Source organism: Ctenopharyngodon idella, chromosome 13 (genome assembly GCF_019924925.1).
Source record: "Ctenopharyngodon idella isolate HZGC_01 chromosome 13, HZGC01, whole genome shotgun sequence".
Taxonomy (NCBI): domain Eukaryota; kingdom Metazoa; phylum Chordata; class Actinopteri; order Cypriniformes; family Xenocyprididae; genus Ctenopharyngodon; species Ctenopharyngodon idella.
In genome coordinates this window covers 14,308,073-14,333,476 of record NC_067232.1, presented here as the reverse complement: position 1 = coordinate 14,333,476, position 25,404 = coordinate 14,308,073, and the positions used below count along the sequence as shown (strand labels likewise).

General features: G+C 39.9%; 1 protein-coding gene across 1 annotated transcript; it reads left to right on the top strand.

The window, feature by feature from the left end:
• The first annotated feature begins 833 nt into the window (after positions 1–833).
• Positions 834–25,404, top strand: trip11 (thyroid hormone receptor interactor 11). Its single transcript, XM_051917481.1, is given in 23 exon segments — positions 834–1,384; positions 6,485–6,561; positions 6,753–6,863; positions 7,004–7,309; positions 7,405–7,476; positions 7,576–7,741; positions 7,896–8,231; positions 8,372–8,412; positions 8,652–8,750; positions 8,980–9,186; positions 9,330–9,414; positions 9,417–12,067; positions 12,162–12,443; positions 13,522–13,662; positions 13,822–14,015; positions 14,377–14,540; positions 14,758–14,861; positions 14,944–15,043; positions 19,345–19,426; positions 19,542–19,656; positions 22,664–22,786; positions 22,869–23,007; positions 24,069–25,404. Coding segments are annotated over 23 exon segments (5,958 nt in total). The 5' UTR covers positions 834–1,245; the 3' UTR covers positions 24,293–25,404.

The following is a 25,404-nucleotide window of genomic DNA, read 5'->3' as shown; positions in this document are numbered from 1 at the left end:
TAATATATAATTAATTATACACTACTGTTAAAAAGTTTGGGGTCAGTAAGGTTTTTGAAAAAAGTCTCTCATGCTCACGGAACCTGCATTTATTTAAAATAACTTTTCTTTTTAAATATATTTTAAAATGTAATTTATTCCTGTAATTCAAAGCTGAATTTCACCATCATTACTCCCATCTTCAGTGTCAGATGGTTCTTCAGAAACCAAATCAACACTGAACTAACTTCAGCTGAACAATGACACTATTTTCTTTTAGAGCTGCTGTACAGCCAAAATGAAATCTGTTTGCATCATTTTCCTGTTATCACTGTAAAGCTGTTTTTAAACAATCTGTATTGTATAAAGCGCTATAGAAATAAAGGTGACTTGACAAATCATTCTAATATGCTGATTTGGTGCTCAAGAAACATTTATTATTATCAATATTAAAAACAATTGTGCTGCTTAATATTTTTGTGGAAGCCTTGACACTTTTTTTAGGATTCTTTGATGAATAGCAGTTTTAAAAACAGCATTTATTTGAAATAGAAATCTTTTGTAACTGTGCAAACTGTCACTTTTGATCATTTTAATGCATCGTTTCCTAATTAAAAACATTAATTTCTTAAAAAAAAATAGACTCCCCAAACTTTTGTAGTGTATATATTATATAACCTAATTATAATAAATATATCTTATGTCTTCATATATTAATATTTTATAGTAATATGATCTTATTTGCCACTCTACCACGTTTGCTGTCCCTTCAGTACTCATTCTGTCCAGTGGCGTCGCTGTGGATGCGTGAGAAGTGTAAGTTGGCTTATGTTGGTCCTCCACCATCCCATAATCCATCTGTGCTGTCCACGTCCCATCTGACTGCTAATCAGTCCGGTTGTGATGGCCGCGGTTGAGCTGGCACTTTATCCGCGTGAAAAACACAGCGACCCAAAACAAACCCGCACCTGAAACCTGCCTGACCATATGTGGATATAACCCGGCGACCAGGTCTCCGTAATTGCCGTGGATTTAAACCGTGTTATCCAGCGTCTTGTCTTTGTTTATGTCATGAAGTTTCGAACCAGCTGGAATCCGGATCTGCTGCTGATTAATGATTATTAACGTTACTTCTATTAAAAACAAACCAACATAAAACTCTAATCATTATTAGTTAGCCTGAGTACATGAAACCCTCGTTCGCACGGATCTGTGCTGTGAAAGGTCCGGGTCGGTGATTAAGGGTTAGATCCGGTTCGGCTCGTCATGTCGTCCTGGCTGGGAGGGTTAGGCTCTGGCCTGGGTCAGAGTCTGGGTCAGGTCGGGGGAAGCTTGTCTTCGTTTACTGGACAGATCTCTAATTTTACCAAAGATATTCTTCTGGAAAGCGCCGAGGAAGTGGGAGGTGAGTTGACAAAATCATATCACTTCCTATACAGACCTTTAACGTCTTTGTACAGTAAGGACAGCTGTTTTGTTAAATGGTTGTCATTTAAAAAAAACTGAGTTTTTGATAAAAGTGTTTATTATGCATTTATATTTAGTGAGCACAACTGTAGGCTAGACTACTGAATGTGACATTTTTATGTTGATTAGTTTATGAATGCAGTCGGTCCAGTGATGTTAGGTTGTCTGAGTTAATTTCTCTGTGAAATGTACTAATTGATTTTGTCTGATTGTTGAGATATTATTGTTCGGTTTTTGAAGATGTGATTTTGTTTACATTGGCATCTCCTGAAAGAAATTAAAGAGAAAGTCCACTGAGAAATGATCATTGTTTACATTTTGCTCATGCTATTTCAAACCTGAATGACTGACTTTCTTCTGAGGAATACAAAATGAAATGTTACGGACCTGCATCCTCCTTTCTATGCAGTGAAAACAAATTAGTGACTGAGGCTGTCATTCTGTCTAACATCTACTTTTGTGAGGTCAGGGTTAGTAAATGGTTGGCAGAGTTTCTTTTTTGGTGTGTTGTACCTTGTCATTTCTCTACAATTGTCATATAGTGCTACAGAGCGCTGATATAATGGGATGAAGTAATTATAGTAAGACAGAGTGAGAGGTTTGTTTGCATACAGCCATGGAATCCCTATCATAGATGTAGCTGTGGTTGGGTTTTAGGCACTTGATCTTAATCCAGAAAGTGCTGGACTGTTCTTAGTTCTGTGGTTTCCTCTGTTTTCCTTTGTGAATGGGGACTTAAAATTAAGTACTTTGGTGGGTATCTCTGCCTTGTTCTTTGTTGTATCAGCTCGATTAATTATGCAAACACAGAAACGCCAAAAACTTTGCTGGTGTCATAAGTAAATATGCCCTTTTTGACCACTGGAGCAGTGGAGAAACACACACAGCACACACTGAGAACTTTGATCAGCAGCTTCCAGCAAAGCAGACAGACCTTGAGTCAATCTGTCATGTCTCACGATGCATCGACCTGCCTGTTAGTGCTTTCAGAACAGATTATACTAAATAAAGGTGGTGTGGCAAGAAGGTTCTGTTCACTAACATTTGGTACTATTGAACATCATTAATATAGGTTAATATTATTTTTTGTTAATTCCTAATACATGAATACTCATGTTAATTTGAAAACTTAAAATGTTAAAAATACATTAACAATAACCAAGAAGATTAATAAATACTTTAAAAGTATTGTTTATTGTTATTTCATGGCATATACACTGCCCAGCGACTTTTTTTTGTTGGCTGGGCAGTGTATTTCAATAATTACTTATACCCCCGGTTTCACAGACGAGACTTAAGCCTAGTCCCAGACTAAAATGCATGTTTGAGCTGTTTTAACTGAAAGCAACTTGCACTGAGATATCTTAAAGGTCCAGTGTGTAATATTTAGGAGGATCTATTGACTGAAATGCAATATAATATACATAACTATGTTTTCAGTGGTGTATAAAGACCTAATAAACATAATGAACCGTTTGTTAAAAACCGAAATGTTTTTATTACCTTAGTAACTTATTACCTTATTACATTTCTATCTACATACACCGCGGGTCCCCTTACATGTTAAGTTGCCATTTTGCACCGGCATATTTCTACAGTAGCCCTAGATGGACAAACTGATCTACAGAGCGCGTTTCGTCACTACGTTGTTGTTGTTCTACTTCAGTGGTGTTTTTTAGATACAGCTTGCATCATCTCTACATTGAATATGCACAAAGAAGAAGAAGTCATCTGGTTTATTAGAAGCAGAAACCGTTCTTTGTTAGAACTAAGAAGAAACCTCATTGCTTGACTGGCTGCTGTCTCAGGCGACGACATCTTTGTCCTGTGTCGGCCACCGTAGCTTCTCTATGTGCTTCGAAATAGAACTGAGCCGTTGGTTGCAATTCGCAACCTCACCGCTAGATGCCTCTAAAATTTACACACTGCACCTTTAAAGCTGAACTCTGCAGGACAGTGGCCCTCCAGGAGCAGGATTGGACACCCCTGATCTATGCCCTCTCTGTGAAACCAGGCCTTAACATATAGAAACTTATTGTAAAGTGTTACAGATGGTATAGTAGCAGTGTTTTTTGGCTGGCTGACTGCCTGGAAGTGGCAGGTGTGACACCTGGTAGGGGTTTGTCCTCTTCCACAACAACAGAGGCCACCAACATGCAATGTGCCCTTGAGCAAGGCAGTACTTTAGGGGAATTGTCGCTACATTAGTGTGCTGTTGTTAGTTGCTTTAGATAAAGGCTATATTGAAGTGACTCCATCACTGTTTATGTTACACAATATCAAGTAGTCATTTAGTAGTTGCTGTTAACTTTTGTGGTCTTCTAACTGAAATGGTTTCTGGTTCAAGCCCCATAAGATTCAAGTAATGAGCCATGGCCATTGTGTCCTTGAGCCAAGCTTAGCTTCATACTTCAAGAGGATTATCTAACTAATAATGTACATTAAATACAATTATTGCTGTTAAACACTGTGCTGCACCACCCCAATTGTGTTTTTAAGGCTTTTCGGTCATTTCCTGAGTTCCTTTTTGATCAAATGTAGTAATGTAAGACTCTGGCAGTATACTAAGGTTTAAACTGAGACTTTTTCTTAAATCATTATTTTATGCATTAAATAATAAAAATAAGTTATTTAATCTTAGTCTTATGTGTATGCATTAGATTTGCCAGTGTGGTTGAGACCAGTGTGTAAATGTTTCTTGTTTGTCATATAAACCTGAACCATGTTGAAATAGAACATTACTGCTTAGAGCTTGCAAAGGTGCTAAAATGCTGTTACCTATTATTGTATTTTTTCACTCTTAAAAGTTTTATATATTGTGCTCTTACTTATTTAATTTTCCTTCTTGTTATTTACTTAAGAATCCTACATCTGTAGGCCTATTTATTTCCAAGTGTACTTGTCGGTTATATACAGTATCTCACAAAAATGAGTACACCCCTCACATTTCAGCAACCATTTTAGTATATGTTCTCAAGCGACAATACTATAGAAATGAAAATTGTATATTCTTTAGAGTAGTCAGTGTGCTGCTTGTATAGTAGTACAGATTTACTGTCCTCTAAAAATAACTCAACATACAACCATTATTGTCTAAATAACTGGCAACAAAAATGAGTACTCCCCTAAGTGAACATGTCAAAACTCTTACCAAAGTGTCAATATTTTGTGTGAGCACCATTGTTATCTAGCACTGCCTTAATCCTCCTGGGCATGGAATTCACCAGAGCTGCACAGGTTGTTGCTGGGATCCTCTTCCACTCCTCCATAATGACATCACAGAGCTGCTGGATGTTAGACACATGGCGCTTCTCCACCTTTTGCTTGAGGATGCCCCACAGGTGCTCAATAGGGTTCAGGTCTGGAGACATACTTGGCCACACCATCACCTTCATCTTCATCTTCCTCAGAAAGGCAGTTGTCGTCTTGGAGGCGTGTTTGGGATCGTTATCATGTTGGAAAACTGCCATTCGGCCCAGTTTCTGAAGGGAGGGCATCATGTTCTGCTTCAGAATGTCACAGTACATGTTGGAATCCATGTTTCACTCAATGAAGCGCAGCTCCCCAGTATCAGCAGCACTCATGCAGCCGCAGACCATGATGCTACCACCGCCATGCTTGACTCTAGGCAAGACACAATTTTCTTGGTACTCCTCACAAGGCGTCGCCACACATGCTGGACACCATCTGAGCCAAACAAGTTTATCTTAGTCTCAACAGACCACAGGACATGGTTCCATTAATTCATGCTCTTGGACAGGTTGTCTTCAGCAAACTGTTTGCGGGCTTTCTTGTGAGCCAGCTTCAGAAGAGGCTTCCTTCTGGGACGACGGCCATGCAAACCGACTTGCTGCAGTGTGCGGCGTATGGTCTGAGCACTGACAAAGCTGACCTTCCGCTTCTGCAACCTCTAAAGCAATGCTGGCAGCATTCATGCATCTGTTTTTTGAAGCCAGCTTCTGCACCTGACGTGCAGCACGAGGACTAAACTTCTTTGATCGACCCTTGCGAGGCCTGTTCCGAGTGGAACCCGTCTTGGAAAACCCCTGTATGACCCTGGCCACTGTGCTGTAACTCATTTCATGGTGTTACCGATCTTCTTATAGCCTAGGCTATCATTGTGGAGAGCAACAATTCTAATTCTCAATTCCTCAGAGAGTTCTTTGCCATGAGGTGCCATGTTGAACATCCAGTGATCAGTATGAGTGAATTGTACTCAAAGCACCAAATTTTAACTGCTCTAATACAAGATACAAAAATTAGTATGGTCCTGTCAAGCAGACAAAAACATGAACATGATGAATAGGACATGTGGCTTTGCATGGTTAAATGCCATACAGCTTTTATCACTCAGGGTGTACTCACTTTTGTTGCCAGCTATTTAGTGTCAGCTATCTGTGTGTTGAGTTATTTTCAAAGGACAGTAAATCTGTACTGCTATACAAGCTGCACATTGATTACTCCAAAATATATCCAAGTTTGATTTCTAAAGTATTGTCCCTTGAAAAGATATACTAAAATGGTTGCTGAAATGTGAGGGGGTGTACTTTATTTTGTGAGATACTGTACGTGTAAGGTTCTGCTCTGGCTGTGCAGCTGCTGGGATAAAATAACTGAACTTGATCCTCCATATCCCCTGGAATGTTGATATTTAAAGGGACAGTCACACAACAATTGACAAAATGTGTCCATTAAAACCACTTTTTTTTTTTTTTTTTTTAAAGTCTCTGGGTGGATTTAATATGATATCTCTTCTCTCTACACACATGGCAAAGATTGTTCACCTTTAACCAGTGAGGTCTTGTAGTTAGTCACAGTCAGTGTATCATCTTAATCTCTTCCCATGACTTGGAAATGTTGGACAGTTTACAGAAGAACAGAGGCTCCCATCAGCATTTTTATCATATTTTTTATTTATGTAAATGGGAAGCATTTGTCACTCACTTGCTGTATAATAGAGCTGTATGTACAGATGTAGGCTCAGCTATTTCAGAAACCATGACTTTATTGAATGCTAATATGTCTTTCTTTCTTACAGATGCTGCGTCTGAGCTGCATGTGTCCAACTCTAGATTGCAAGAATTGGAGACTTCATATGCAACACAAAAATCTGAGGTGATTAAGCACAAAAAGGCTTCCTGATATTTCTGGATTCTATCATGAGACAATGTTTTGTGTACTTTAAAATGAAGACATTTCTACTTTATTTGTTTGTACCCCATTACGCAACATAATTAAATTACAGGATGAGTCATTTCAAAACATTTTGTATGAATGTTAAGATTAGACATTTTTGTGTGTTTTAGTATGAACGCTTGCGGAGAATAAACTCTGAGCTGGAGGAGAAGCTAGAGGCAGCAGAGATTCAGATCAAACAGCAGTCAGTGGAATACAGAACCCTCCTGCAACAAAAAGAGGTTTGGGTTCAAAACTAACTCCACTTATGCTCTATATCTGACTTGAACATTTATCTTATATTAGTGAGAGAATTTCTATAAAAAAGGAGAAAAAATTAGAAAGATAGTGATGATTTTGTGTGTGTGTGTTTGTTGTGAAGGTGGAGATCAGTCACCTCAAGGCCCGTCAGAGTAGTCTGCAGGAGGAGGTTCAGAAACTCCAACACTCTTCTCAAGCTGCGACCAGCTCATCCTTCACCGATGCTGCTGTGCTTCCCGTCACTACTGCTGCTACTACCACTACTTCATCTTCCTTTCTGCACCGGTCCTCAGCTGTCCATCAAGGCTTCCATGGTGATGAGGTGGACCTCAGTGATGTCCTGTGGTCACAGCAGGAAATTAACCGTCTTTCCAATGAGGTGCATCGTCTTGAGGCTGATGTGGCCCATTGGAGGAGAGTTGCTCAGGTCACTTTTAATTTATACCTCAGATATAGTTTAACAAATGTCATGGTATAGCTATCGAACTAGAATTAGATCATTTTTTTTCTTTTAATTTCCAGGCATCCAAGCTGCCAGGAGTTGATGGGAACGGAGACCAGGGTGAAGTTCTGAAAATGCAAAGAACGATCAAGGTGAAAAACCTTTTGAACTGTAACAAAGGAGTTTTGCAGTTGGTCAGCTCTTGGAATCAGGTTCGGTTTTTAACCTAATTGACGTTCTGACCCAATCAGGAGCTGAGAGAGGAAATGGCACGGGAAGTGGATGAGCACCAGCACGAACTGGCAGCATTGCAGGATGCCCAGAGGCAGAAAATGGCTGAAATCTCAAAACGGCACAGGGAGGAGCTGGCAGAGTATGAGGAGAGAATCGAGGAGCTTGAGGAGCAGCTTCAGAGTGGTGAGAAGGAGCATTGATGCATATTAAAATTTGAGTCTGGATCTTTTTGTATTTTTTTAAATGCAGTTGAAATCAGTTTTGTATTTGGTAGTTAACTTTAAAATGAACAGTTGAACATTGAGTACAATGCTGTGTTTATCTCCCTTATCCCCAGAAGGTGGAAATGTTGTCCAAAAATCAACCACAGTGCAGGACTCCAAACTTCAAGATCTGCAATCGACCATTCAGTCTTTACAGGAGGAGGCAGAGCTTCAGCGCAAGGAGTACAGAGACCTATTGGCCAGATTGGAGGAGGCAGAGCATCATAAAGCCAAGATAGAGCGGGAGAAGGAGGAGGCTAACGCAGAAAATGCAGAATTGTTGCAGAATTACAGTCGCCTTCAGAAGTCTGTAAATGAACTCCAGGATCGAGTCCAGGAACAGGAGGGGAAGTCTATGCTGAAAGCCCAGCATGACAATGAGATACAAGAGCTGAAAAAAGCTCTGGCAGGTATAGAGAACCCCAGAAATTCTGTATGATCATCATGACTCCATGTTTATCATATCACATCATATGTTGTTCTTGAATGGGAAATCATAAACTGCTCTCTCTTATTTACTGTTATATTTTTGTATTTTTTTTTTTTTTAGGTGCAGAGAAAGAGATGGCTAGATTGAGGAGTCTCAGTGAGGTAAATATGCTGAAAACCTTCTTCGGCACAGGCTAGAAATTTGTGGTCCAAGAATATTCATGCTTAGGATTTAAATATAAAACAATTGATGTAAATGTTCAAAATTTAGACAAAGTATTTGGACACTTTCTGTTTGCCATATGAAATACACCTGGGCTTAGTCTTCAAATGGCACGAGTGTCATAATACTTTTTATATAATGTGTTTTTTTTTTTTTTTCCCACTTTCATTTAATGCAGAGTGGTCCTACAGAAGAAGTGGAACATGCTGACATTCTGGAGCTCAACACCATTATTGATACCCTCAGGAAAGAGAAGGAAGAGATGGAGAGAGAAAAGGTTTGTGTATGTTAATAAATAAATATACCTATTTCTTCTTGTTTTTAAACAGAAGTTGCAATATCTGTTGAATCTTTGTAAGTCTTTGCAAGATAAGATGATCAATACTTCAGTAGCCTTTTGAAAGGACACTTTTATGTTATCATGCAAAGGGTAATATGTGCTCAACTGACTCAACTAGTTTCATACAATTTTTTTTATATTTATTTTTTTTCTTTTTCTTCCTTAGCTTGCGTTAGTTGAGAGACTGACCCTGGCCGAGGAGAGACACAGGGCTCAAGAGTCAACAGGTGCTGTGGAACAGTCACAGGAAATTTCTGACCTAAAGAGCCAGCTAGACAGACGGGAGCAAGCACTAAAGCAAGCCCATCTTGATATAGAGACACTTAGTACTGAACTGGAAGAACTGGACAAGCAGAACCAGGAGGCAACACAGGTACTCTTGCCAATGTATACAAGCCAATGTATGTTCCCTGTTTATAAAAAATAATAATAATTAAAAAAAAAAAAAATCAATAATTGGATCAGTTTCAAGTTTAAATTAATATACTGCATACTTGCTCTATTTTCCTCTTCCAGCATCTTATTGCAGTGAAGGACCAGCTGTCTCTGCAGAAAACTCAGGCTGAGGCAGAAGAAGCCCGTCTTCAGTCAGAACTCAGCTCTCTCTTGACCAGAGACGGACACTTCAACTGGAGCTGGAAGCTCAGGGGGAGAAGCTAAGTCAAAGTGCCTTCTCCTTGAATGAACTGCACATGGCAAAGCAGCAACTGGAAACCACAGTAAAGGAGTTGAGGGAAAAGTTGTGCAAGTCGCAGGATCTGGGCAGAGAGCTGCGGCAGGAGTCCTCCGACCTCAAGAGGGCACTTCAGGAGAGAGAGACAGAACTTATTGCACTTCGTGAGGAGTTAAGTCATTCTGGGGAGCAAGGGAATGAGTTGGAGGGACACAGGAAGGTACTTGAGGCAAAGGATAAAGAGATTCTGGACTTAAGAACAGAGTTAGCAGAAATGAAGACTTCCTTCGAAAGGGCTGTTTCAGAGGACTTTGAATTGAAAATTGAAAATAGGAAGTTGAAAGAAGAGAGCACTCAGGCTTTGGACAAGATAGACAGTTTGGAAAGGCAGATCCAAGATAATCAAGCCTCTCTGAGCAGGATGTCCCTGGAGAAAGATACCCGCATTGAAGCCTTGAAGCTAGAGAAAAGCCAGTTAGAATCTGAGCTGAGTCAAACTGAGAAGCAACTGTCAGATCAGACCAAACAGTATCAACAAACCATCGATGAACTGACCAGAGCACGCTCTATGGATGCTTCTGCACTGCAGACTGAACATGAGCGAATGGTGAAACTGAATCAGGAGAAAGATCTCACGATTGCAGAGCTCAGGCGTGAGATGGAGCAGATGGTCTCTGACCACAAAGACACCAGCGAGATGTTGGACATCACTGTGGCAGGTCAAAATCAACTCACCGAGCTTCTGCAGGAGAAGGACGCCTTTGCCGAAACCCTGAAAGCTCAAGCTGTGGAAATGCAACAGGAATTAGAGTGCAGTGTCCTAAGAGTAACTCAAGACTGTGACTCTCTGAGAAGGTCAGTGGAGGAGAAGGACAAACAGCTTGGAGCTATGAAGGAAGAAAACAGCCATCTGAAAGAAGAGATTGACCGTCTGAGGGACCAGCAAAGCAGACCGCAGTTATTGTCAGAGCCGCGGACACTGGACATCATCACAGAGCTTGAGACCGAGGTGAACCAGCTCAAAGCTGCCAGAGATCAACTCGAAGAAGAGGTCCAAGCTCTGAGAACGGTATCAGAGGAGCAGCAGGCCACAGCGCTGCAGTCCCAGCATTCTCTACAGATGCTACAGAGTGAACTAGAGCAAGCACGAACAAGACATGAACAAAGCTCACTCAATTATGAAAGACTCATCAATGCTAAGGATGAGGAGATTGCCCTGCTTCAGTCGGAAGTGGAGGGCCTAAGCACACAAGGACAGAGTCAAATACAGTCCGTTGACATCCTACAGGAGGACAAGACCCAGTCGTTGAATGGTGAAAATGGTAACGAGAAACATGACCTTTCAAAAGTAGAGATTGAAAAACTAGTGAAAGGGATCAGGGAGAAAGAGACTGAGATTAACCAGCTAAATGAGAAAAACCTCTCTCTAACCAAGCAGCTTGACCAACTTGTGGTCTCTCAAAATGAGCTGGGAAAACTGTCACAAATGGTTCTTCAAAAAGATCTAGAAATCCAGGCACTCCACGCTCGAGTGTCTGGTGGCCATGGTCAAGACGTGATGTTCCTGCAGCAGCAGCTGCAGGCATATGCGGTGGAACGTGAACAGGTGCTGGCCGTGCTCAACGAGAAAACCAGAGAGAACAGCCAACTGCGCTCAGACTACCATCGAATTATGGACATTGTTGCAGCCAAGGAAGCAGCCTTGTTGAAGCTCCAGCAAGAAAACCAGCGGCTCTCCACCATGAGCGACCCTTCAGGCAGTCAAGAGATGTTTCGTGAGACCATTCAGAACCTGTCCCGCATCATCCGTGAGAAGGATATCGAGATTGATGCCTTGACTCAGAAATGTCAGACCCTGGTCTCTGTCCTTCAGGCTTCTGGCGCCAGTGATTCCATGAGCGGTGGCTCAGGAGGCGTTAGCAGCAACCAGTTTGAGGAGCTCCTACAAGAACGTGACACCCTCAAACAACAAGTGAAGAAGATGGAAGAGTGGAAACAGCAGGTGATCACGACGGTGAGGAACATGCAGCATGAATCTGCTCAGTTGCAAGAGGAGCTCCTCAGGCTGCAGGGGCAGGTTTCTGCCGACAGCGACTGCAGCTCAAAGCTCTCGGTGGATTACGCCAGACTTATTCAGAGCTATGAACAGAAAGAGAAAAAGCTGGGATTGCTGAATCAAGAGCTGGCACAGGTGCAGCAGAGCATCAGCAAGCTGAGCAGCACCAAAGACGTGCTGCTTGGGAAGCTAGGCAGTGTCAAGCAATCCCCAGAAATTTCTGCTACAATTGCTACCCAGGCTTTTGATACGCCAAATCTGAAGGGGGCAGCACTACCTGGCCAAGATGAGAGTCTACATCAGGAGTTGCAGTCAATGCAGAGAACATTAGCAGAGAAGGAGAGCATGATAAGAACTCTGCAGGAAAACAATCATCGCTTGTCAAATTCTGCATCTCTGTCTGAAAGTGAGCAGAGAAGCCATGCAGAGGAGCTCAAGCAGGCCAGAGAGAAGCAAGAATCGCTACAGCGCTCCCTCAGAGAGAAAGATCTTCTCATTAAGACCAAGGGAGACCAGCTCAGTCAGGTAACTTACAATTCTGATTTGTTGAATGGTTGGTGGGGAAAGCTGTAAGATGTGCGGTACCTTAGTGTTTTTTTTTTTTTCCTCTACACTCTAGGTGAGTGAAAATTTACGTAACCGAGAGAATGACAACGAGGTCTTGAAGCAGGCTGTGACGAACCTCAAGGAGCGTGCGCTGATCCTGGAACTCGATGTGAAGAAATTAAAGGAGGAGAATGAAGCGATAGCAGCAAAAGCTCGCGAGAAAGAGACAGAGTTCCGTGCCCTGCAGGAGACCAACATGCAGGTGTCGCTGTTGCTTCGGGAACGAGAGTTTCAGTTCAGTGCTGTGAATGAAAAGGCCACTGCCATGGAGAAGATGCTAAAAGATAAAGAGCAGGTTTGTCTGCTTAAATCTAAAAATGTATTAATTTCTGTTATAATACCTTTCCGGCCCCTTTCTGTTATAATCCTATCCTAAGGCCCTGTTTACACCTGGTATTAAGATGCATTTTGGTCAATTGGGTCAGAAGTGGACGACGCTAAATACAGGTGTAAACTGGGTATAAAACGTTTTGAGCTTGCCCACTTTCGACCACTTCCAGAGGTAGTCGAAAAACGCATTTGACCAGATTGCTTTTGTAGTGTAGACGCTCATGTCGTTGAATGTGTTCGAACAGCCACAAAAGACCATGTACTGTCCGACTGCTGACCTAATGTGTAAATATTATAGAAAGTGTGCTAGCCAGGCAGGATTTAAACTTAATCTGATGAAGGCCCAATTTTGGTTTGAAGACAAAAAATGTACCAAGCACAATGTTCTCTCTCCATTCCTGATTTCTAACACACACTCACAGCGTTCGCCGTGGTCTTACGGCTATCAGAGCAGAATCGAAAGCTGATGCTTTCAGTGTTTTTTCGTCTTCTCTGGTCGTGTTCATAGGTGAATTGTGCGAGCTTATTTTGTCTGTTAGATCGAAAGAACGGGAAAAAAAACATACATTTACCCGCCCATAGACCCTCCCCTCGAAGAAATCAAGACAGAAGTGATCGAAAGTGGTTGACAAGATTGTTTAAGAATTACATTTTGGTGCAGGAACTACGTTGTTTAATTTATTAAAATTTTATGTTTACTTTAAAAAAGATTGTCAGATTTTGAAGCTTATTTAAAAAAAAAAAAAAGTTTTCAACATTGATAATAAATTTTACTTGAGCAAATCTACATATTAGAATGATTTCTGAAAGATCATGTGACACTGAAGATTAATGACTGCTGTAAATTCACAGGAATAAATTACATTTTGAAATATATATAAATAGAAATCAGTTATTTTAAATTTTAATAATATTTCACAATTTACTTTTGATCAAATAAATATCCCGGGTGAGCATAAGAGGCTTCTTTCAAAAACACTGTTCTGGACTGTTCTGGTTTTATATGTATTGTGAAATTAAACTGTTCTGCCTTTGTACTGTAGGGTAAATCTGGTGAGCTGAACCAACTGTTGAATGAAGTTAGGTCCATGCAGGACAAGGCAGTGTTGTTTCAGCAGGAAAGAGATCAGGTGATGATGGCCCTCAAACAGAAACAAATGGAGACATCTGCTTTGCAGAGTGAGGTAACAAAGGCCAAGATTACACATCATTACTGTGCTTTATTGCCTTACTGAAGTACTGAAAATATTACCATCTCCCATTCTCTTTAATACCTATTGCATCCATTAAAAATATATTCTAATAGGGGAATTACTGTACTCTCATGCTCTTTCTGTGTGTAGCTGCAGCACACGCGTGATAAGGAGCAGCGCCTGAAGCAGGAGGTGGAGCGTTTGCGCAATCACCTGATAGAGATTGAGGATTCGTACACTCGTGAGGCTTTGGCAGCTGAGGACAGAGAGGGAGAGCTGAGACGCAGAGTGACACTCCTAGAAGAGCGGCTGGCGTCTTCCTCTAACGCCGTGGAGAGCGCAAGGTGAGAGTCAGAAGGTTTTTGTCTGTTGGTAAGACTGTTTGGTCCTAACCAGAGTTTGCTTCCAACACCCTCCCACACTTTTCCATTCACACCAATTCACACCAATTAGATCTGGACGATTCTGGATAAATTGAGAAACATGATTTTTTTTTTTTTTGTTTCAAACAGAGATTATGATTCTGATCGAACAACTAAATAAAATAACATGTAATTTACTAGAGATTCTTAGAAAATGTTAATTGCTGCAGTCTATTTAAAAATGTTTAAATACAGTATGCTTGTAGTTAATTTTTCTAATGTACCTATTGTATTGTTTTAGCCTTACTAATATCTCTAACTGTGTGTGTGTGCATGTATGTAGTCAGCAGGCAAGCCTGCAGGTGGAGTCTCTTCAGGAACAGCTAAATGGTGCTGTCAGACAAAGAGATGAAGCACTTATTCAGCTCCGTGCCTCTCAGGATCAGGTCAACCAGTACGCAGTGTCACTCTCTAACCTGCAGATGGTGCTAGAACAGTTTCAACAAGGCAAGAGTGTGCATTATTTTTGCTATTCTATTTTTGGTATAATTTATGAAGAAAGCAGTTTTTCTTGTACGGAATGATAACCATTAAAGCAATTACAAATGTCGATTAGAGTGTACATTTTCTGATTTTTCCTTTTTAAAATGTTTGGATTAAGAGAGGAATCCTGCAATAAGTCTTCAATCCTGAACAAAGTTGACAGCTGTATCTATCCTTACAGAAGAAAAAGCCATGTACTCAGCAGAACTGGAAAAACACAAGAGAGAAAAAGAGGAGTGGAGAAATAAAGCAGAAAATCTTGGGGATCACGCAGCTGCTTTGCAAGTCAGTTCAAACCTCTGTCTTTTCTGCACTCTGCTTGACACAAGTATTTATATCATTGCTCAATGTCTGTGTGTAATCTTAGATAAACTTGGATGAAGCGAACGCAGCTCTAGAATCTGCCTCCCGCCTCACTGACCAACTGGACCTCAAAGAGGAACAGATAGAAGATCTGAAGAAACAAGGTGAGACCACCTGAGTATATCACCTATGACTATTTTGAAATCAGTGCATGAGAACTTATCTCTGCATTTCACCTCATTGTGTAACTAGGACAGTGCTTCTCAACATTTTTGACTTGAAGGCCCCAGTTGTCTAACACAATATTTGAAGGCCCCCCATATTGGCTTGAGGGCCCCAGTTGTCCAGCACAATATTTGAAGGTCCTCCATATTGGCTAAATTTGACAATGACTGGTTGTTTTCAAATTTTATTAACAGAAACTGGGAGTAATTACACAATAATTAAACATTATTTAATTTGTGACTTTATAAGATTAAGATGCTGATTTCAATACAAATAATATTTGTATTGAAGGGAAAATTTTCGTATAAATCTTATTTTTGGGGTTCTGATTAATTGTTTTTAGCATTTTAATTAAATGTTTAGTTCACCCAAAAATGAAAATTTTGTCATTAATTACTCTCATGTTGATCCAAACCCCTAAGACTTTCATTCATCTTCAGAATGCAAATGAAGATCTTTTTTGATGTAATCTAAGAGCTTTCTGTCCCTTCATAGACTGCCTTTGCAACTGAAACTTTGACGCTTCAAAAAGTTCATAAAGAGATCATAAAACTAATCCATATGAATTCAGTGGTTTAGTCCCAATTTTCTGAAGAGACACGATCACTTTATATGATGAACAGATTTAATTTACGCTTTTATTCACATAAACATTGACCAGCGAACATAAACAGAAGCTCAATCGAACATGATTGACGCGTGAGAAAAAACCTCTTCCGGAAGCTCAAACGTGCTGCGTAACACGAGAGAATGAACCTCATTGGTTCTTGCATGCGTCAAGCAAACATGCTTGAGCTTCCGTTTACCGCAACTGATGTGTGAGATGATGAATGTTTATATGTGAATATAAGCTTAAATTCAGTCTGTTCATCATATAAAACGATCGTGTCTCTTCAGAAAATTGGGACTAAACCGCTCAATTCATATGGGTTAGTTTTATGATCTCTTTATGAACTTGAAGCGTCAAAGTGTCAGTTGCGTAGCTGTCTATGGAGGGACAGAAATCTCTCAGATTTCATCAAAAATATCTTAATTTGTGTTCTGAAGATGAACGAAGGTCTTACGGGTGTGGAACAACATGAGGGTGAGTAATTAATGTCAGAATTTATTTTTGGGTGAACTAACCCTTTAATTTTTAAAAATATAATCAAATACATTTAAGTCATCCTGTGGTCCCTTTGGACGCTTGCTGAGGTCCCGGTCCCCTGGTTGAGATCCACTAAGCTGGGATCAAGGAAGAAACCAAATACAGATAGAAATAGCCATTAAGGACAACCATAGAAAAAAAATTGAGTCAATTTCAGTTAAATGTTATTTTATTGTCAGTTATTACATAATTGCCAGATTGTGCATAATGTTCATTGTGACTGTGTTCATGTCTTCGTTATTGGTTAGTAAAATAATAATGATTATTATTATTAATATTAATCAAGTAGCATTTTATTTAGCGGTGCCCCCTAATAGTCGAATGAACGTTAGTTGACGAGAAGAGGCTTAGTCGACCAAATTTTAATTAGTCAGTTAGTCGCAGAAAAAAAACTCCACAGGAATTAGCAAAGTCATGCAGTGCGACGGACAGATTGTTAATATGGCTGGCCCATGTGGTAATTATGTCGGGCAGGAAATCCAAACGTTCACCTTTCATTCATCAACATCAAACATGACTTATCATTTGAAACATATGTAATGTAGAATGATGTTAACAATGTTACATATAATATTCTTTCTCAGCCCTGAAACTCGAAACATTTTCCGATGCTACCAACCCCCCCATATATACGAGATTAGATTTGTAGCACTGTAAACCATTTTTCTGAAGAGACTTGTAAATGTCAACAGGACGAGGAACATCAGGAACCATTAAATTATGTTTGACTCTTTGAGACTCTTTGTGTAGTGGTTTAAGTTTGATTAATACCTGTGCAGACACTAAGAAGCACACGTGTGCATTTGTGAGAAAGATGCACAGAGAGCAGCCAGGTCTGTAGATGGTATAGATGTTTAGCATTCCTCCGCATCTCCTTTCTGTCAGAGAGACGATATTTATGGCATGTCAGTAGCCAAACCGTGTAGACAAAGATTCTCTTTTTCCATCCACCCTGTCTTTCTATCTCAGCCATCTCTTTCTTCTCTGTCCGTATCAAGCCCCAAATCAACAATACGATGCTGTCGGTCTGAGAGGGAGAGGAAGGTGAGGGATGAGCCCTGGGATTTTTACTGCATCTGTCAAAGAACGACTGAGGAGAACGTAGACACAATGATCGAGAACGGTTCATTTTTGCTTAGCAAAGCACAAGTGCAGCCGACAGACATTCCAGGGTTTTTAGCGCAGACAGGAACTCTCTCACCCTCTCTTATCGCTGCGTTCATGTGGTCTCTGGAGGTAAAGTCTGAGGAAAAGAGTTCCCAAGAGCCGAACCGCCAAACCTTCTGGACCAGTAAGGGGTGTTGGTGATAAAGGCATTTAGAGGACGTCATACTCACACTCTTCTTTGTTATTACTCCATGAGACATTCCCAGACGCACTTAACCCCATACCCTTGTTATTGATGTTTATGTTAAGGTGCACACACACATACTTATTAGTTCTATGCAAACACTTGTTCTCTACTGTTTGCATTAATACATAACAAAGTCATACCACCTTCTGCTGAAAGCTCTGTCTGCATCTCACAAATACAGTGTCCAAAATTAACTCACCAAGTGCATGTAAAATTGGCTTTGGCTAGAAATAAAAGACTTACTTGCCAGAGGCTTGTAACCTTATAAGGAACTTAATAGTGATGTAAATTTAATTTAGACTTTTATGCTTTGGAAAGAAGTCTCTTATGCTTACCAAGGCTGCAATTATTTGATCAAAAATACAATAAAAACAGCAATATTGTGAAATGTTACTACAATTTGAAATAACTATTTTCTGTTTTAATATTTTTTTTAATGTAATTTACTGTAATGCTGTGATGGCAAAGCTGAATTTTCAGCAGTCATTACTCCAGTCTTCAGTGTCACATGATCCTTCAAGGGTTAGTTCACCCAAAAATGAAATTTCTGTCATTAATTACTCACCCTCATGTCGTTCCACACCCGAAAGACCTTCGTTCATTTTCAGAACACAAATTAAGATATTTTTGATAAAATTCAATTGCTAAAGATAATTAACACTTTAAATGCCCATAAAGCTACAAAAGACATATTTAAAACAGTTCGTGTGACTACAGTGGTTCATTCTTAATGTTATGAAGTGATGAGAACTTTTTGTGCGCCAAAAAAACAAAATAATGACTTTATTCAACAATATCTAGTGATGGGTGATTTCAGAACACTGCTTCATGAAGCTTCGATGCTTTACAAATCTTTTGTTTCGAATCAGCGGTTCAGAGCATGTATCAAACTGTTAAAGTCACGTGATTTCAGTAAACGAGGCTTCGTTAAGTCATAAGTGTTTTTCGAAATTTCAGTGGTTCACCACTGGGGGGGCATGACTTTGGCAGTTTGATACACGCTCCGAACCACTGATTCGAAACAAAAATTCGTAAAGCTTCGAAGCTTCAATTATTTTTTTGGTTAATTAGAAATGGAGGCCTCACTGAGCCATCAGATTTTATCAAAAATATCTTAATTTGTGTTCCGAAGATGAACGAAGGTCTTACGGGTGTGGAACGACTTGAGGGTGAGTAATTAATGACAGAATTTTCATTTTTGGGTGAGCTAACCCTTTCAGAAATCATTCTAATATATTCTAATATGAGAAACATTTCTTATTATTATCAATATTGAAAACAGTTGTGCTGCTTCATATTTTTGTGGTAATGGTGATTAAAGGTTTTTTAGGGTTGTATTTTGAATTGAAAGTTCAATAGAACAGCATTTATTTGAAATAGAAATCTTTTTATACAATGTCTTTATGGTCACTTTTGGTCAATTTAATGCATCCTTGCTGAATAAAAGTATTAATTTCTTAAAAAAAAAAATTACAGGCCCTAAAACCCTATTGAACTGTAGTCTGTGTGTGTGTGTAAAATTCAATTATTTTAACTAAAAAAATCACTTGTGTGTGAAAAGAAAATGCACCTGACATGCAGACATATCTGATAGAAGCCAGACATTAGCAAAGTAAATTATTTCTTTATTAATGTGTTGGTTTTATGAATTAGCCCATAAGTCATGGCCCTAACTATGACAGCAATGAAGGATAAAATAACACATAATACTCAAACCGGTGCTTGTGTGTGTTTTGCAGTGGATGTGAGACAGGAGATGTTGGAAGAGGCTCAGAGGAAACTGATGAACCTCCTGAACACCACCGAAGGCAAAGTGGATAAGTGAGTCCAAAACACAGTCTGCATTGGAAACATATTTCCTATATATTTAGATCCAAATGTTTTCAAAAGGGTGTTCCTGTGAAATATCATCTAACATCATTAATTTCTGACACAGGGTTCTGATGAAGAATCTTTACCTGGGCTATTTTCATACCCCCCAAAACAAGCGCTCTGAGGTGCTGAGGCTTATGGGTAATGTGCTTGGGTTGGACCGAGATGAGGTGGGCGAGGTAGGTCAGCGCGCTCTGCTTTTCATCCTGTAAATTTCTTTTTATCCTCCCTTTTGCATTCACTTTTTTTAAATGCAAGTATTCCTCTTTACAAACGCAAATGTGCACGTGCCTTCATATTCACTTTCAGTAAATATGTCCAAATTTTTCAAAGAGGAGCAGCCTCCTTCACTTTTTGTCATTTCCTCCTCCTTTCTATCTTACCCTTGTTGTAAAATTCCTCTGACTTTTCATCACTCTCAAATGTGGCTCTGCTCCAGACCTCGTCTTACCTCTGAAACCTGATAGTTAAACAAGTGTGGATTTAATATTCGACCTCCTGACTTCTGATGTTCGGTTCTCCGCCCAGCCTCTAATTACTTTTTTTTTTCTTCAATTATCTCATGTTTGATGTCAGCGTGAGGGTTTTTATCAGATGTTAAAAAGATTTTTCCACTCATCTTACCTCATGTGTTTAATTTGGCACAAGCCTCGAGCTGCCCACGCTGGTCTTGTTGAAAAAGGTCCTTGTTTTGAGTTCTTTGAAGGATGGCTGCAAGTTGCGTTCAGTCCTTGTTGGTAATCTGGGTATAGAGACTTCTGCTCTTGGTTGCCTGTGACAGCTTGTGCTAAATGACACGTCATCATCCCCGGAAACCCTGCATGCATATGACCATTCATTTGGCAGACTGCTAATAGGGCTGATTTGTTTTCTGTTGAATAGCTGTTTTTCTGTTTCTGGTGGGGCTGAATTTCTCAATAACTAGGACAGATCAGTTCTGATGATAAAGCAGGATGTGGCTTAATTTTTTTTTTCTTGGAAAAGCCATACTCTTTTAGCCACTATCCTCAAAGGGTCAAAATCAGTATGGAATTTTTTCTTTTGCAATGAATTACGCTGCAATTGTTCACAACCCGTTTTACTTCCATAATGTGTTGTATTTCCGAGTGAAACTGGATATTCAGCAAGGGGGAAAATGGGAATTAATTGGATTGTTCAGTACCACAATAGAGTCAGACTGAATATGAGTTTGTTGAAACAGTACCTAATTAGCCATTTTGCTCAGTGTTATTTTAGTATTATTGATATACACCGATCAGGCGTAACATTATGACCACTGACAGGTGAAGTGAATAACACTGATTATCTTTTCATCACAGCACCTGTTAGTGGGTGGGATATATTAGGCAGCAAGTGAACATTTTGTCCTCAAAGTTGATGTGTTAGAAGCAGGAAAAATGGGCAAGCGTAAGGATTTGAGCGAGTTTGACAAGGGCCAAATTGTGATCGCTATACGACTGGGTCAGAGCATCTCCAAAACTGCAGCTCTTGTGGGGTGTTCCCGGTCTGCAGTGGTCAGTATCTATCAAAAGTGGTCCAAGGAAGGAGCAGTGGTGAACCGGCGACAGGGTCTTGGGCGGCCAAGGCTCACTGATGCACGTGGGGAGCGAAGGCTGGCCTGTGTGGTCCGATCCAACAGACGAGCTACTGTAGCTCAAATTGCTCAAGAAGTTAATGCTGGTTCTGATAGAAAGCTGTCAGAATACACAGTGCATTGCAGTTTGTTGCGTATGGGGCTGCATAGCTGCAGACCAGTCAGGGTGCCCATGCTGACCCCCGCCAAAAGCTTCAACAGTGGGCATGTGAGCATCAGAACTGGACCACGGAGCATGTCCTGGTCTGATGAATCATGTATGAATCTTTTACATCACGTGGATGGCCGGATATGTGTGCATCACTTACCTGGGCACCAGGATGCACTATGGGAAGAAGGCAAGCCGGCAGAGGCAGTGTGATGCTTTGGGCAATGTTCTGCTGGGAAACCTTGGGTCCTGCCATCAATGTGGATGTTACTTTGACATGTACCACCTACCTAAGCATTGTTGCAGACCATGTACACCCTTTCATGGAAACGGTATTCCCTGGTGGCTCTTTCAGCAGGATAATGCGCCCTGATACAAAGCAAAAATGGTTCAGGAATGGTTTGAGGAGCACAACAACTAGTTTGAGGTGTTGACTTGGCCTCCAAATTCCCCAGATCTCAATCCAATCGAGCATCTGTGGGATGTGCTGAACAAACAATTCCGATCCATGAGTGGATCCCAACTAGGTTTCTAGTATCTTCTAGAAACCTTGTTTCTAGATGATACTCACTTCAGTGGCTAAGTTTGATTATTTCTACCATTAATACAGCTGGGGATTTTCACCTTTTTCATTTTATTTTTTCATGTTGTGTACATATTAACATTTTGTTATATAAACTTTTTTCAAGTTAAATCCTGATGGATTTTATTGCAGATGAAAGTTAGCAATAGAAATTGATAAAGTAAGCAAGCAATAGGAGATGAACACACAGCAGACAGAAATCAGGAGTTACAGACTCAGAGGAAGAAAGAGAGACTGGGAGACTGACAAATACTGAATTAGATGATGGTCCCATGCCAATCCTGCACCCAAAGCATTTCCTTACCCACAATCCCTTAGAAGTAGGCTGGGGTCTGGCAGGAGAGACTCCCAACTATTCAGCAAGTGGTGAGCAAAATTACCCAACAGCCCCAAGAGAAGAGAGAGAAGGAAAGTGTGTCTGTGTGTGTGTGTGTGTGGGTCACTCAATCGACTTTCCATTTTAACCCATATTTTCTTTCTCCACTCCTCCCCACACCTTTCTCACATTTTTTTTTATGCTACACATTAAGTTTAAGTTTCCACTCAAGACGTCTTTGTTTACAACTCCAAAGACTAAAAATAATCCTGTTCTGTCCTCTTTTTTTTTTTCTTTTTTTTTTTTTAAAGTCTGATTCAGTGGTTTTATTTAAAAGAAATCATTAATTTTCTCTAGTCTGAGTGCTCTGAGGACAGTGGTTTTTAGAGGGAAATTTCTGTATCAGTATTTCGCTGAACTTTGCACAGTTATCTTGTTTAAGTGAGAGGGGCAACATACAACTCTTACACACAACCAAAGATGGCGCACACACATAAACACTCCCTCTGACCAACTGACTTACTGACCGTTATCTCTTTTTGCAGCTGTTACAAGAAGAGGGCAAGACTGGGGTGACCGGATGGGTCTCGAGTTGGCTGGGAGGCAGAGCTGTTCAGAGTGTACCCAACACCCCACAAAGGCCTACACACGCACAGAACCTCAATTCGGTGGGCGCACATGCTAATGCATCCACACACATTTTATTACACAAGGGCATTTTCCACTTACACTACTGTCTGTATTTTAAAGTCCTTCTCTGAGATGTTTGTGAAGTTCCTGGAGGTAGAGTCTACTCCTGCACGTCCTGCCCCTAAACTGCCTGTTTATGACATCAAGCCTCTGAGTGCGCCCCCACCTGGCCGGAGTACTGCTACCACACCTGCATCAGGTATAATGTCATATAAAAAAAATAGGGATGCACAATATATTGGTACCAGTTGATTTTTTTTTTTAATTTTTTTTTTTATTGGTACTGGCCCATATTAGCATTTATTTTTTTAATGTATTGGTATCAGCCGATATTGGACATTTAAATGTGCATGAGGATTTCCCTTATTTTTACATTTATTTTAAGTTAAAAATGTGAGTAAGTTTACTTAGGTAACACTGTTAATGTTACATTTTTCTTTTTAATTTATTCAGACAAAATAATATAGAATTTAATATCAACCATTTGTCAGTTATCAGCCATAACATGAAAATAATTATCTACTTATCGCCCAGAATTTTAATATCAGTTTGTCCATAATCAAAATAACTCAATTTAAGGCCCACACACTCGAAGGACGATGACTATAATAACTATAAAGTGTTATTAATCATTCTAATTCCATGAGAATAGCAGTCCACACCACAGCTATAACAATACCGACACAGAGGAACAGTATTGTTGAAAACGCTTTCAGAATGTTTTTTTTCCTTCTGATGAATAATAAAAAAACATTGACAGCCAATCAGAATCCACCTAACTTTAAAGAGATTGAGAATTTAAAGCAACAGACAGCATAACTGCAGCATGTACTTATTGGTGTGGGCGTTAATATAGTTAACGTTATAGTTATCATTCTTGGTGTGAACAGGCCTGTACAGACCTTATGTAGCCCCGCGCTGCGCTCGTTGTCTTTTGACTTCCAGTTTGTATTTCCACAGCGATTTTACGTATTTAGGAATGAACTGTTCATTTTAAAATCTTCCCGGTCTACTGACATTTGTTAAGACATCTGCTTTAAACATTACAATGCTCATGATAACTTTTGTTAACTCTACAATAAGTAAATCCACTTCACCAGCTAATTATTCTTTGACAGCGATGCCATAGAAATAAATATACAGAGCTACCGCAAAAACGGAAGTTCAAAGACAAAATTCTAAAGATGGCTGCGCACACGTTTCTCTGGCGCAAAATGTCTATATCTGTGATCATTTTTAATGCTGTTTATATTCTTTCAGGTGTTTCAGGCTCAGGTAAGCGCACTGGGGATTCAAACCCTTTCCTGGCGCCCCGCTCTGCTGCCGTACCCCTCCTCAATACTGCAAGTGCAGGCAGCACTGCAGGTGCTGGGGGCCACCTGCTTATGAAGCCCATCTCAGACGCCCTGCCAACATTCACACCTGTACCTGTGTCAGCTGAGGCCAGCGGTGGGGCCGTGCTGAAAGATTTACTCAAGCAGTGATTGGCCACCTGTACTGCCACTCAGAGCACTTTAGCTTATCAGGATACTACGTTCCAGCAGATGGAACAGAAACTGGGCCATGTCACTGATTCAAATATTTACTAAAATGGCTGATTGCCATTGGAATAAAAAAGATAAAGCATCGAAGCACTGCGTGTGCTTGTTAGGTTTCACTAAACTGAGGCCTAAGTTTGACAGAATCAAATTCAGTTTGCAAACTGAGGAAGATTACATTATTGAATATTCTTGTGACATTCTCCCATCGTTTATTTAATGTCGTGTAAACATTCAGCTTCTCATTTTTAGACAAAGAGAGGTGTTTAATGTTTTTCTAGTGTGTTGAGAGACTGTCTGATGCTGTCTGGCATCCACTACACAAATGGATTTATTAAACCTTTTCCACTTCTGCAAAAACACTACCTACTCTTTCAAAATCCTCCCATTTTGAGTGCTATGAATGGTTGGCTGTATGGTGTGGCAGGTACAATAACAGTTAATCAAGAAGTGACATTTGATCTTGGATTTAGACTGCTGCACATGCTCCCATGCTCCCATGCAGTACAAGTGTGCGGTTATGTTATTTATTTGTAAATCAATCATATTTTTCACTGCTTATGCAGTGGGAATAAGCTAAAATGTATCTGCAATATTCAGATCTTTCTAGGTAGAAAGAAAGATTATGTATATACAATTTGGAAAAAAAAATTGCGCACATAATGGAAGTATAAGAATGAAAGGATTAAAGTATAAAAATGACCTGTATATTTTAAAATTGGTGTTAACATTATAACAGAGAATCCCTAATTCAGTGGGTTCCAACCAAATATTTAAAAATGCCATCTCCTTGAGGCCTAATATGAAGAAGTGGTTTTTTTTTTTTTTTTTTTTTTTTTTTTTAAGAGAAAATGGCCTTAGTAATTCTCTTTTTGGTTACTATATCTTTCATAACAGTTGGGTGCACTTGATTATATAGATTTAGAATACATTTATACATTTTGAGCTGGTGTTTATTTAAAGTTGATTAATCTTTTTGAAGTTTGAAAGATAGCTCATGAAAGTGATATTCAACAACAGTGTTTCTCTTTTCTGCAGAATAAACTCTTCTGTATGTA